Here is a 13,288-nt window from a genome sequence, read left to right as displayed (position 1 = left end):
CGGTAATCACCTCAGTTAATGCTTGTTTGCATAATGGTTGTCATGAGGGTCAGGTTACTTGTCTTTCAAAACATGCAGCAACCCTTCTAAACACTTAGTTTTTACAATAGATCTTTCTCATTTTAGTCCACAACTTTAAAAATCAAAAGCAAAAAATATAATCTTCACAGTTCCTTGTAGAACTGAAGACTTGTGGACAACTTGATTAATAACTATCAGCCACTTGTGAACACACAGTAATCACAAATCTTCATTAACAATAATAATTTTGTAATTATTTAGTTAACATCCAAAGTCACTTTTGAGGTAATGCAAATTTATCTTGTTCCTTAGCTGCACCGTATGCCACCTTTGACCAAGAGGTTGTCACTGTAAGGGTCGGTGAGATCATCCGATTACACTGTCTGTCCCAAGGAACTCCCCCAATAACATATGAATGGTCCAAGTTGAATGGAAGTTTGCCAAGCAGGGCGGTGATGCGCAATGGGTTCCTGCAAATCAATCTTGCCGTTGTATCGGATTCAGGAAAGTACCGCTGTCTAGTGAAGAACAAAGTTGGTCAAAGTGATGCAATTTCAACAGTGCATGTGAAATGTAAGTAAAATCGATTACACAGTTTATTTACTTCTCATCCTTCCTGCACTTCTTTTATACTAAACTTTCAAAACAAATTGATAAGTACCTGAAGGGGTAAACTTTGCAAAGCATTGAATTGAATTGAATTTGTTGTCATGTGTGCTGAGGCACAGTGAAAAGCTTTGTCTTGCGAGCAGTACAGGCAGATCACATAGATAAGTAAATAATAGGTAAACAGCGGCAAAGACAAAAACACAGGTAGAGGTGAATGTTAAGAGTTTGGGAGTCCATTCAGTATTCTAACAACAGTAGGGCAGAAACTGTTACAAAACCGGCTAATGCTTATGTTCAGGCTTCTGTACCTTCTCCCTAATGGTAGAGGTTGTAGAAAAACATTGCCAGGGTGGGATGGATCTTTAACAATGCTCGTGGCCTTTTCTTGACAGCAGGCCTGGTAGATGGATTCTATAGGTTGGAGGTTCACCTTTGTGATTGTTCGGGCTGAGTTCACCACTCTCTGTAACCGTCTCCAATCTTGAATGGTACAGTTGCCATACCAGGTAGTGATACATTCAGACAGAATGCTCTCGATGGTGCACCTATAAAAATTGGCAAGGGTATTCGTTGTAATGCCAAATTTCCTCAGCTGCCTGAGGAAGAAGAGACATTGTGGGGCCTTTGTAACCAGTGTGTCCACATGAAGAGTCCAAGAAAGCTTGTTGTGGATGACCATTCCCAGGAGCTTGACACTCTCCACTCGTTCCACCTTTGTGCTGTTAGTGCATAGGGGGGCATGAGTAACATCCCGCAGAAAATCAATAATGAGTTCCTTGGTTTTGCTGGCATTGGGAGCTTGGTTGTTCACAGTGCACTATTTTTCCAGGTCTTCCACCTCCCATCTGTAGTCTGTTTCGTCATCATCTGAGATTCGACTGACTATGGTGGTGTCATCAACGAACTTGAAAATGGCATTAATCTAGTATTTGGCGACGCAGTCATGGGTATACAGTGAGTACAGTAGGGGACTGAGTCGCACCCCTGGCGGGCTCCAGTGTTGAGTGTTAGTGAGGATGAAATATTGACACCAATCTTCACTAATTGTGGCCTGTGGGTCAGGAAACTGAGGATCTAGTTGCAGAGAGTGGGGCTTAGTTTGTGATCACTAAGTTTAGTAATCTGTCTCGAGTGGATAGTAGTGTTGAAGGCTGAACTGTAATCAATGAGTAGGATTCTTACATAGCTGTTCTTGGTGTCAAGATGTTCTAAGGAGAAGTGAAGGGCAAGTGACATGGCATCTGACGTAGATCTGTTGGTCCGATAGGCAAATTGGAGTGGGTCAATAGTAGTGGGGAGGCTGGAGTTGATTAATGCCATGACCAGCCTTTCAAAGCACTGCATGACCACTGAAGTTAGGGCCACTGGGCAGTAGTCATTGAGACATGCTGCATGAGCCTTCTTAGACACAGGGATGATGTTGGCCCTCTTGGAACAGGCAGGGAGAGTGGCCTGCTGCAGGGAGAGGTTGAAGATGTCCGAGAACACCTCTGCCAGTCGACCTGTGCATGCTCTGAGAACCCGGCCTGGTACTCCGTCTGGTCCCATCACTTCCTTGGATTCACAAAGGAAATTTGATCTGACCTCTGATGCATTGATTGTTGGTATAGGTTCATCAGGACTTGTCGGAACAGGTGTTATCTCTCCGCTGAAAGCGAGCATAGAAGGCATTGAGATGATCTGGGAGGGATATGTCATTGTCTGCTATCTTGCACAGTCTCTTTTTAGAACCTGTGATGTCATTCAGCCCTTACCATCGTCGCCGAGTGTCTGTCTGGGTCTCTAGTTTGGATCAGTATTGGCCTTGGCTGTCTTAATGGCTCTGCAAAGGTCATACTTGGATTGTTTATATTTGAGTGGGTCTCCTGATCTGAAGGCCTCATGCCTGGTTTTTAGCAGGTTCTGTATGTCCTGATTCATCCAGGGTTTCCTGTTGGGGAACACCTGGATTGACTTCCTCAGTATGCAGTCCTCCACACACTTGCTGATAAAGTCTGTGATGGTGGTGGCGTATCGTCCGAGGTACCTGCAGACTGCTTGAACATGGCCTGATCAGCCAATCCAGACAGCACCAGAGTTGATCCTCTGCCTCCTCCGACCAGCACTGGACCTGTAACTGCGAGGGAGGTCTCCTGCTTGAGCTTTTGCCTGTAAGCCGGGAGAAGAAGCACGGTGTTGTGGTCGGAATTCCCAAAATGAGGATGGGAATGGAGTGGTAAGCATCTTTCACAGTGATGTAGCAGTGGTCTAAAATATTCGGACCCCTGGTGGGGCAGGTAATATTCTGGTGGTACTTGGGCAACACCTTCCTTAGTTTGGCTTGATTGAAGTCACCAGTTAAAATAAACAGGCCTCGGGGTGTTCTGTCTCCAGGGTGTTAGTGGTAGAGTACAGCACATCCAGAGCTTCCTCAACCAAACAGTGTAGTAACAAAGGGAGATTGGGACGAATTGGTAGCTGTTTGAAAGAACGGGCACAACACAATGGACTAATGGTCCCATTGATTCCAGAAGGCTATGCTTGAATTCTCAAATGCCCTATCTCCTAATTAAAACTGGGGTTGATTTATTATCCTGGGTTGAGATTGGTGAAAGTCATCTGATCAAGGCAGAAATAACTGATGGTTAGATGTTGAATTCAAACCAGTGATATTCAAGTTATTGCCCCCTTTGCAAGGTCCTATATCCTACATTTCTAGTCAGCAATTGAACTGCTATGAAACACAACTGAAGGTGCAAGAAATAATGATGAAGTTTGTTCATCAGTCTGGCTTTCTGAATTTGTTGTGGCTGAATTTCCCCTGTTTCCGTGTCTAATGTGGGATGCTGATGGGACAACAGAGACTGGGATCTCTGGAAGGAGTGGAGGCTCTGTAATGCTCTTGTTTGTTGTGGGAGCCAATGTTGGTGGTTGAATGTTGAATACATGCGCAGAGATCCATCTTCCTCAAGATAGGATCAAAAAAGAAGTCATGGAGCTCGTCCCCACCCCAATTCCTGTGTGCAGGGAGCTGAATCCCAAGCCTTACCAATGAAACCCACTGAGGAGGCAGCCATGAATAGGCATAGAGATGGGACAACATTTAAAAGGTCTGCCGGATTTACAGGTCATTCTTGCTTTTCCCAACTGGTACAGAGATCTCTGTGCAACCTTGATGTGGAGATGCCGGTGTTGGACTGGGTGTACAAAGTTAAAAATCACACAACACCAGGTTATAGTCCAACAGGTTTAATTGGAAGCACACTAGTTTTCGGAGTGACGCTCCTTCATCAGGTGATAGTGGAGGGCTCAATCCTAACACAGAATTTATAGCAAAAATTTACAGTGTGATATAACTGAAATTGTACATTGAAAAATTGATTGTCTGTTAAGCCTTTCATCTGTTAGAATACAGTGATAGTTTCACTTCTTTCATGTGTAAATCACAAAACATTTTTTTTAAAAAGTTGCATTCTCAGGTTAGCTGTTAACAATGGTGATAGCTAGACAATATGTTGAAGGTGTTGGCCCCCTGTGTTCTCTGTCTATGGCATCATGGCATAGACAGAGAACACAGGGGGCCAACACCTTCACCATATTGTTTTGCTATCACCATTGTTAACAGCTAACCCGAGAATGCAACCTTTTATTAAAACAAAGATTTTGTGATTTACACATGAAAGAAGTGAAACTATCATTGTATTCTAACAAATGAAAGGCTTAGCAGACAATCATTTTATCAATGTATAATTTCAGTTACATCACACTGTAAATTTTTGCTATAAATTCTGTGTTAGGATTGAGCCCTCCACTATCACCTGATGAAGGAGCGTCACTCCGAAAACTAGTGTGCTTCCAATTAAAACTGTTGGACTATAACCTGGTGTTGTGTGATTTTTAACTCTGTACAACCTGTAATCTAATTACTTATTTATTTTTGCCTAAAAGTTTTATATTTACAACAGAACTTCAGTCAGTTCACAGGATTCCTACTAATCTGCAAAAGATAGCAAGTGAAGCCAAGCTACCCACGAAGCTGTGCACCTTTTGCTTATTCCCATCATCCACTGGGAGAGCTCATGAACCTCAATTGGGTCAGTTTTATTTGAGGCTTATTTTCCCCAAAGAAGATTTCTCCAGTGAATGCTGATGACATTCCAGTGAGGTGTGATTCTCTGACATAGCCAGAATCAAAGTCAGGAAGTCCATCTTGTCTGTACAGATCTCTTTCCCCAACTTCTCTCCATAACCCTGCACATTTTCACTTTGCTAGAGGAGTCTTCTCTCACCCTTGTCACACTGTTCCACAGGACGCAGTATAAAATGAAAGTACTTTTTTGAGATGACCAGTTGAATACCTTATTTTTACTGGTTAGATTAGATTACTTACAGTGTGGAAACAGGCCCTTCGGCCCAACAAGTCCACACCGACCCGCCGAAGCGCAACCCGGAGGAAACCCACGCAGACACGGGGAGAATGTGCAAACTCCACACAGTCAGTCGTCTGAGTCGGGAATTGAACCCGGGTCTCTGGCGCTGTGAGGCAGCAGTGCTAACCACCGTGCCGCCCACTGGGTTTTATACAACAAGATCTATCAACCATGTTTCTGAATAAACATTATTGGTTTATTTTCAAAACAAAGCTTGTTTACTGACAAACAAGGGACAAGAATTGGCCACTCAGCCCTTCCAGCCTGCTCTGCCATCCAATAAGATCATGGCTGATCTGATTTTAACTTCATCTCATAAAATCATAGAATCCCTACAGTGTGGAAGCAGGACATTTGCCTTTCGAGTCCACATTGACCCTTCGAAGAGCATCCCAACCAGACCCACCCTACATTTCCCATGGCTAATCCACTTAGTCTGCACATCCTTAGATTCTCTGGGCAACTTAGCATGGCCAGCTCACCTAATGTGCCCATCTTTGGATTGTGGGGGGAAACCGGGGCAGACACGGGGAGAATGTGCAAACTCCGCACAGACAGTTGCCCGAGGCTGGAATCAAACCTGGGTCCCTGGTGCTGTGAGGCAGCCTTGTTAACCACTGAGCCACTGTGCTGCCCTGCATTCCTGCACAACCCCAAAATTCTTCCATCCTCATCAAGAATCTTATCTGTTTCTGCCTTAAAACTATTTAAAGATTCTGCGTCGACTGCCTTTTGAGGAAGAGAAATCCAAATACTCCCAATCCTCAGAGAGAAAACAAATGTTTCCTCAACTCTGTTTTAAATGACTGACCCTTTATTTTTAAACATGTTCAAACTAAGAGGGGAAAGGTTTACAGGAGGTATGTGTGGAAAGTTCTTTACACAGAGGGTGGTGGGTGCCTGGAACATGTTGCCAGTGGAGATGGTAAATGCGGGCACAATAGCCTCGTTTAAGATGTGTCTAGACAGATACATGAATGGGCAGAGAGTAGAAGGGTACAGATCCTTGGAAAATAGTTGACAGATTTAGTTAAAGGATCTGGATTGGTGCAGGTTGGAGACCAAAAGGCCTGTTTCTGTGCTGTAATTATCTTTGTTCTTTGTAAACTATGACCCTAGTTCTAGATTCTCCCTAAAGAGGAAAACTCCTTCCACACCCATCCATTCAAGTCCCCTCAGGGTCTCATGTTTCAATTAAATCATCTCTGAACATAGAGCATCGAACATGTTCTGATTCTGCAGAATTTTGGTTGATACAAGCCTAGTCTGTCCTTACATGAGGCAATCTGCTCATTGCAGGTATTAGTCGAATAAATTTTCTCTGAACTTGTTCCAATGGAATATTCTTGAAGGTAAAACGGTAGTGATCTGGAATCTGTTGATCCAAGATCCTGGCATGTATGGTCAAGTGTTTTATCATGGGCAGTTAACTCTGAAGCCCTGCAGACACAGCTTGCTGAGGAAGTGCAATCTTTGGTGCTGTTTCAGCCACACTTTTTCAGGACAACAAATTGGTGAACTCAGAACAAAGGCTTACTTTGTGGAAATGTGAGAGTTCAGCTGAGAAGATTGTTGGCAGGGTTCTCTTCAACTGAACCAGATGGAACAACAGCCTTCTCCAAGCCAATCACTGCTGCAAACACTCCCGGCATTGACTACAGCAACGTTATCAATAGTCATGCGATTTTTCCCAATGTGCACAATGAAGTTTCAATGATCACTGTTAAAAAATCAACTCAAAGCATTTCCATGAAATTTGAAATAAATCTTTTATCTACAATCCTTCAAAACACAAGTCCTATGGATAGTATTAAATATAAAGTGCCTTCATACAGGATCACAGTCTACTTTCCTCTTAAACTTCTCATTTGAACTTGCCTTCACCACACTCAGGCAATGCATTGAAGATCCTAACCACTGCTGAATGAAAAGGCTTTTCCTCAAGTTGCTATTGCTCCTTTTTTCAATCACCTTAAATCTGCGCCCTCTGGCTCTAAACCATCCCACCAACTAAGGAATCCTTTCTTATATCCAATGTCCAGACACCGTCGTGAATTTTGAGCACCTGAATCAGATGTCCTAGCTTTCTTTCTCCAAGGAAAACCGATCCTATCTTCCCTAATCTTGTCTCCATGACTAAAGTTCCTCATCCTTAGGGCCATCTTCGTGAGTCTCTGTTGCATTCTCTCAAATCCTTCAGCAGATCCCTTCTCAAATCCTAAAATGCAGCACCCAGAACAGGACCATCCATTTTAAAAACAAAACTGCAGATATTGGAAAACAAAAATTGCTAACATCTGTGGAGAGAAAGCAGAGTTAACATTTCAGATCCAGTGACCTTTCTTCAAACCATCCCTTCTGACCTTCTGCTCTCTACTGAGTATTCTGTACTAAAGCAAAGGTGTTAGTTTTATCCCTCTGCGCCCCCAACTTAATTACTTTTTGGCATGACATGAAAAAGTTATGAAAATCAGCTTTCACTGTTGTGACTGTCAGTTTGCAGTTCAGCAGAAAAGATGAGCTAGCGATCACTGTCAACTGCCCCAAATAAGCTTGGAGCTTTTCAAATAAAACAAAACATATTTTTGTTTCCTGATAATCGCCTTGATAGTCTGCCAGAGAATGTTTGCATTGAACTAGCATCAGATAAGTTGTTGTGACACAGCCAATGAGCATCTCAAGCTTAAACAGGCCTAAAACTACAGAAAAATGTTGAGCCTCTACATTGTAGGACCCAGAGGAAGAAACTTGACCGCATTCTGAAGATGTTTTACACACAAACCATTGACAAGATAGATTTCATCAATATCTCACCGAAGGAGGAAAAGGAGCAGAAGAATTTGATTGGTCTCAATAATTCAGAGTATTTCTCGTGTGATGACGCTGCAGCTTGAACAAGGTTATGTTTTCCTTGTTTTTTTTTTGAAGAGGGATCATAAAGGCAAGGTTCTGATATGTCTGGAAATGGCTACTTTACAACAGTGGCAGGGGAGCGGCCAGTTCTCCCAGTTCAGGTTTGTTTTAGCAAGCAGTCAAGAAACTGCTGGGGACGTAGAGAAGCAGCTGCAATGGAAAGAGGTTCCATGCTTCAACAGATGTTTCTTGCCTGAACTTTCTCTCTGAAACTTCTCCTGCCTGTAAGAACCTCTGTTTGAATGTACCTTTTGCCAAGGGATGTGTTTATCAGATGTTGCAGGAATTGGAACAGTTTCGTTAAGTTGCAATATTGTGCCAGTTGGGTTATCAAATAAGTTGTTCTTCTAAATTATGTTTTCATTTGTTTTGTTTCATCTGTATTGTTTAAATAAATAGTTTTGTTTAAAGCTGAGTGGTTTGACCAGTTTCATCACTCCTGGAATATCCACTTTGCATCTCTAAAAACATAAAAAGTTCAGATCTGGGTCACCTTTTTAAAACATTTTGAGGGGGTGTCGCCTGGTCCATAACACTGGCCTAAAGGCGAGCCTTTGTGGCCTATCCCTAATATGCCTTGATCTGAGTGGCTCGCTGGGCCATTTCAGAGGGCAGTTAGGTGTTGACAACATTGCTGTGTGTCTGGACTGAGCTGTAGACCAGACTGACTAAGGTGCCAGATTGCCCCCCTCAAGAAGATTAGTTAGTCCAGGTGGGTTTTACAACAACCGATAATAATTACATGGTCACCGTTACAGAGATGAGATTTCTATTCCAGATTTATTAATTGAATTTATATCCACCAGCTATCTGAGGTGGGATTTGGGCCAGTGGCACTAGGGCAGTAGCCTTGTACTCTGCTAATGGGAGAGAAGGTGGTGCAATGTCAAAAATAGGCACTCTCAACTCTCATGAAAGCTCTCAGTACAACAGCTCACATCTATTATTCTCAAGCACATTTTTTACCCCCAAGGTTGACACATACACAGTGTACAAATATGTTGTGCATTTTGAACACCCCTGAGGATAGTTTAAATACACAATTCATTCATTCTGGATTAATGTATTTGTTCAATGTCCTCTTTGTTACAATAATCTGCTAACAGATTGCTGAATGGTTATTGTATCAAGGCATGTAGAAATTTTATCTGGGTTTAATCTTAATTCAAATGTAACATTATTTGACTAACCAGCAAACTTGGTTCTTTTCCTTGCTCCAGATACATAGATTTTAAGAAATATATATATCCACTGTTAGAATGTATGATGTCTGTGTAACAATATCATTGTGTGACCTGACTTTAGATCTTGTTTTCCTGGATCTCAGAGTGTGCAATTTTGTGAAACTGCAATAAATAACAATAAAGTTCTTACACGGTCCAAGTTACAATGCAGCAATTCAAAGAATAGTTGAAACTCCTTTATGTGCAGTGTTTAATGTTGCTCTGAAGAATCCACCATTAGACGTCCATTAATACATGCTTGGAATGGAGAAGATAATGGTAGAAAGGGATAATTAAATAGTAATGGCTTGCAGTCTGCAGTAGGTGCATTGTAACCAGTAATTCTTTTCTGCATTTTGTCCTGTTTGTCATATCAGCTCCGCCAGCAGTGAAAGTATCGCCGCAAATTGAGGTACGCAATATTGGTGGCACAGTAGAATTCACCTGCGCAGCTACTGGTCACCCAGAACCCAAGATTCAGTGGTTTAAGGAGCAAGGACAATTCCAATCAAATCATAAAATCGATAAAGGAGTCTTGAGGTAAGTTAATGAATTGTTACTTCTTATCACTCTTAAGGTTGGCCTTTTCACCCAACAATGGCTTTCTGTTTACAATAGAGGACCAAAACGACCAGGAGTAGGCTACTTTCTTCCAACAAGGAATGGGTGTAGGCCACTCAATATGATCATGGTTTGATCTGATTGAAACCTGCTGAACAGTTGATAACTTTTCACCTCATTGCCTTAAATATATTAAAATATTCTGCTTCTATTGTCTTTTCAGGAGAAGAGTTCCAAAGACACATGACATTCTAATTGAAAAAATTTTGCTTAACTCTGTTTTAAATGGGCAGCCCTTAATAAGTTAAAATCAAGTTGGCTCTGACTCTTAAGCTCCAACGAATACAAGCAATAGCTTATCCAATCTATTCTCATAGCCCATTCATTCCACGTATTCATTAGTATGTCTCTGAATGTCTTCCAACAGATTTACATGATTCCTGAAATGAAGTGTTCATTGTTCAATGTTGTACTTCAGTTGTGGTCTCACCAGTGCATTGTGTAACAAGCATAACCTCCCTATTTTTGTATTCTCTTGCGCTTGGAATAAATTAGAACATTTTATTAACTTTCCCAATTACTTGCTGTAACTGCAGACTAAACTTTTGCAGTTCATGCACTGGGATATGAAAATTCCTCTGCATCTCAGAGCTCTGCTTAGATAAAATAAATAGTTAGACAGTGTGCTTTTTAACCCTCAAACCAAAGCAAAAGGCAGATTATCTGGTGATTTAACGCAGTGCTATGTGTAGAATATCTAAAATTCCTTCCTTCAGTTATCCTACTGATTGCACTTCAAAGGTGTTTCACTGGCTGAGAAGCACCTTAGCCATCTTTGTGGAAAATGTTATATTTTTGTCCTTTCTTTCCATCTGAATCACTGACAATAGCATTTGTACATGGATATTTAACTGCAGCAAAGCAATATGAATGGCCACACCAAACTTATCGGGGTATAATATTACAATTTCTCGCATAAATGTCATTAAATGGAAGACTTTCATTTATATATTCCCTTTCACAAACTAAGGCCATCTGTAAAGCTAATGAAGAACTGTTGAATTGTAGACCCTATAATCATAATTTTTCATCATAAATAAACATCCTATAAACAGCACTGTGCTGATAACAAGATAATCCATTTTATTGCTGACGATTGAGAGACTAATAGCAGCCAAGAGACAAAGAAGAACTTATCTACTCTTCAAAATAGAACCATGAAATCCTTTACTGTCCAGGAGGAAACAGTTTGGTGCTTGGTTTATCATCTCATTCAAAAAAAAAGACACCTTCAGCAGTGCAGCACACCCTCAGTACAGGCATGGCGGCCTTGAATTTAGCACTGAGGTCCTAAAATTGGACTTGAAACCAAAACATTCCAATGCAGAGGTGAGAATGTTGCCAGTTGAGACACAGTCAAATGTAATTGTGACGTGAAATCAGTAAGATGGTTTGTGGTTCTTGTGGGTTCCTATCTTTTGAGAATGATGTTTATCTGGCATGAAATTGCTCTGTCTGTTATCTTCACAGAATAGAGAATATACAAGAAGGAAATGAAGGAGTTTATATCTGCAGAGCATCAAACCCATTTGGGCGAGTGCAGGACAGTGCCAAACTTGTCATCCAAGGTAGGCTTTAGATTCAATTCATTATCTGTATAAAATGGATCTGTAGTTACTCTGTTTAAAAATGTATAGATGTGATTTAAAAAAGATTCCGTGTCAATAGGAAGAAACAGATGATTCCTCACCTCCATTAAGTGCAGGAATGAACATTTGGAAGAATTGAGAGTATAGGTCAAGTTCTTCGCCTGAAGTCTTGTTCGGATCCTTATTGCAAAGCAACATAGATCACACTAGAGGTTTGCATCAGGGTTATACTTAATGTTAGTCAGTTCAACGAATGGGAACATTTGCAGAAGTGACTTCACACTGAATTTAAAAGCAAAGTACTGTGGGTGGTGGAAATCTGAAACAACATAGGGAATGCTAGAGAAAGCCAGCAGCTCTGGCAGCATCTGTGAAGAGAGAAGCAGAGTTCACATTTTGAGTACGATTGGACGACTTCAGATCTGAAGAGAATTCAACCATGACAATTTTTCTCCAATCCTAAAGAATTTCTAAAGAACATTGGATTCAAAATGTTAACTCTGGTTCCCTCTAAGTTTGTCCAGCATATATTTTATCACTTTACTAAATTTACTTTGGAGAGCAGATGAGGCAGATATGGGAGATATAAGGATGAACAGAGAATTCAGAGGCGCACAGCATATTGGAAAGATAACTTTAATGGATATATAAAAGCAAAATACTACAGATATGGAAATCTAAAATGAAAACAGAAAATGCTGGAGAAACTCAGCTGGTCTGGAAGCATCTGTGGAGAAGGAAACAAATGCTAATGTTTTCAGTCCAATATGACTCCTTTTCAGAACTAAAGGGGTTGGAATTTTTTTTTTTCATATACTCTTGTCAGAGGCAGAGGAGAAGGAATGAAGTCCATTTAAACGGACGTTCTCTGAGGTCTGTTGAGTTGGCAATGGTTAAAGATATTGGGGAAAGATCAGGTCGGAAAGGGATTTAAACACAAGGATGAGAATTTTCAGATGGAGGTATTGGAGAAATGGGAACCATTGTGGGTGAACAAAAACAGGAGTGAGGAACTAATAGGCTTGGTGTAGCCTTGGGTATGAGCAGCTCTGGATTAGCTGAAGGTCAGAGTGTGGAGGAAAGGAGGTTGTTAATGGTTGGTGAAACAGAATAAGAGATGTAAAATGGGTATAAGTTATTGGATACCAATTTAAGATTACATGAAAATCCTCATCCTTGGGAAATCAGAAAATAATGCAAGGAGTCTTCTGCTCATCTCAAACTATTGATTGTGATGTGGCGACTACATTATAAAAATTGACAGAAGCAACTGGCCATCGGTATAATGACAGCTATGAAAATGAAGGCCATCTCTCCCTTTAACAGAGAGAGAGATTTAGTCAAGTGAATAGCATTTATTCCACAATTGACATGTTTTGTTGGCATCTTTGCTTCCTGTGTTTTGTGAGCTTTGCAATGTTGCTTATACTTTGCTGATTGGAAGAATGAGCTCTGATAGGCGTATGAGCAAGCACTTGGCATTTGTACAGGAGCAGTAATATAGGAAAATGTTCCAAGGTGCTTCACAGAGACAGAAGTAGATAAAAATGGAGAATATTCAGAGAGATGATCAAATATTGGTCAAAGAGGTGGGTCACTGGGTTGTGGATAATGCCTGAGCTGCAAGCATAGCAGTGAAGTGAGGAACATAAAGGAGGAGAGAGAAAGAATGCACAAGAATTCAGAGTCAAAGAACGGACGTTCTCTGAGGTCTGTTGAGTTGGCAATGGTTAAAGATATTGGGGAAGGATCAGGTCGGAAAGGGATTTAAACACAAGGATGAGAATTTTCAGACGGAGGTATTGGAGAAATGGGAACCATTGTGGGTGAACAAAAACAGGAGTGAGGAACTAATAGGCTTGGTGTAGCCTCAGGTATGAGCAGCTCTGGATTAGCTGAAGGT

The 13,288-nt window shown here is 41.2% G+C and overlaps 1 protein-coding gene across 1 annotated transcript in view; it reads left to right on the top strand.

The window, feature by feature from the left end:
• The window catches only part of hspg2 (heparan sulfate proteoglycan 2), a 522,026-nt gene that overhangs the window by 443,042 nt on the left and 65,696 nt on the right, over positions 1–13,288 (top strand). The window contains exons 75-77 of the mRNA XM_043675530.1: positions 334–594; positions 9,553–9,715; positions 11,267–11,364. Of these exons, the coding sequence (XP_043531465.1) occupies positions 334–594; positions 9,553–9,715; positions 11,267–11,364 (522 nt within the window). The remainder of the gene's footprint in view (positions 1–333; positions 595–9,552; positions 9,716–11,266; positions 11,365–13,288) is intronic.

Source organism: Chiloscyllium plagiosum, chromosome 34 (genome assembly GCF_004010195.1).
Source record: "Chiloscyllium plagiosum isolate BGI_BamShark_2017 chromosome 34, ASM401019v2, whole genome shotgun sequence".
NCBI classification, from domain to species: domain Eukaryota; kingdom Metazoa; phylum Chordata; class Chondrichthyes; order Orectolobiformes; family Hemiscylliidae; genus Chiloscyllium; species Chiloscyllium plagiosum.
This window is presented reverse-complemented; position numbering and strand designations above follow the sequence as displayed.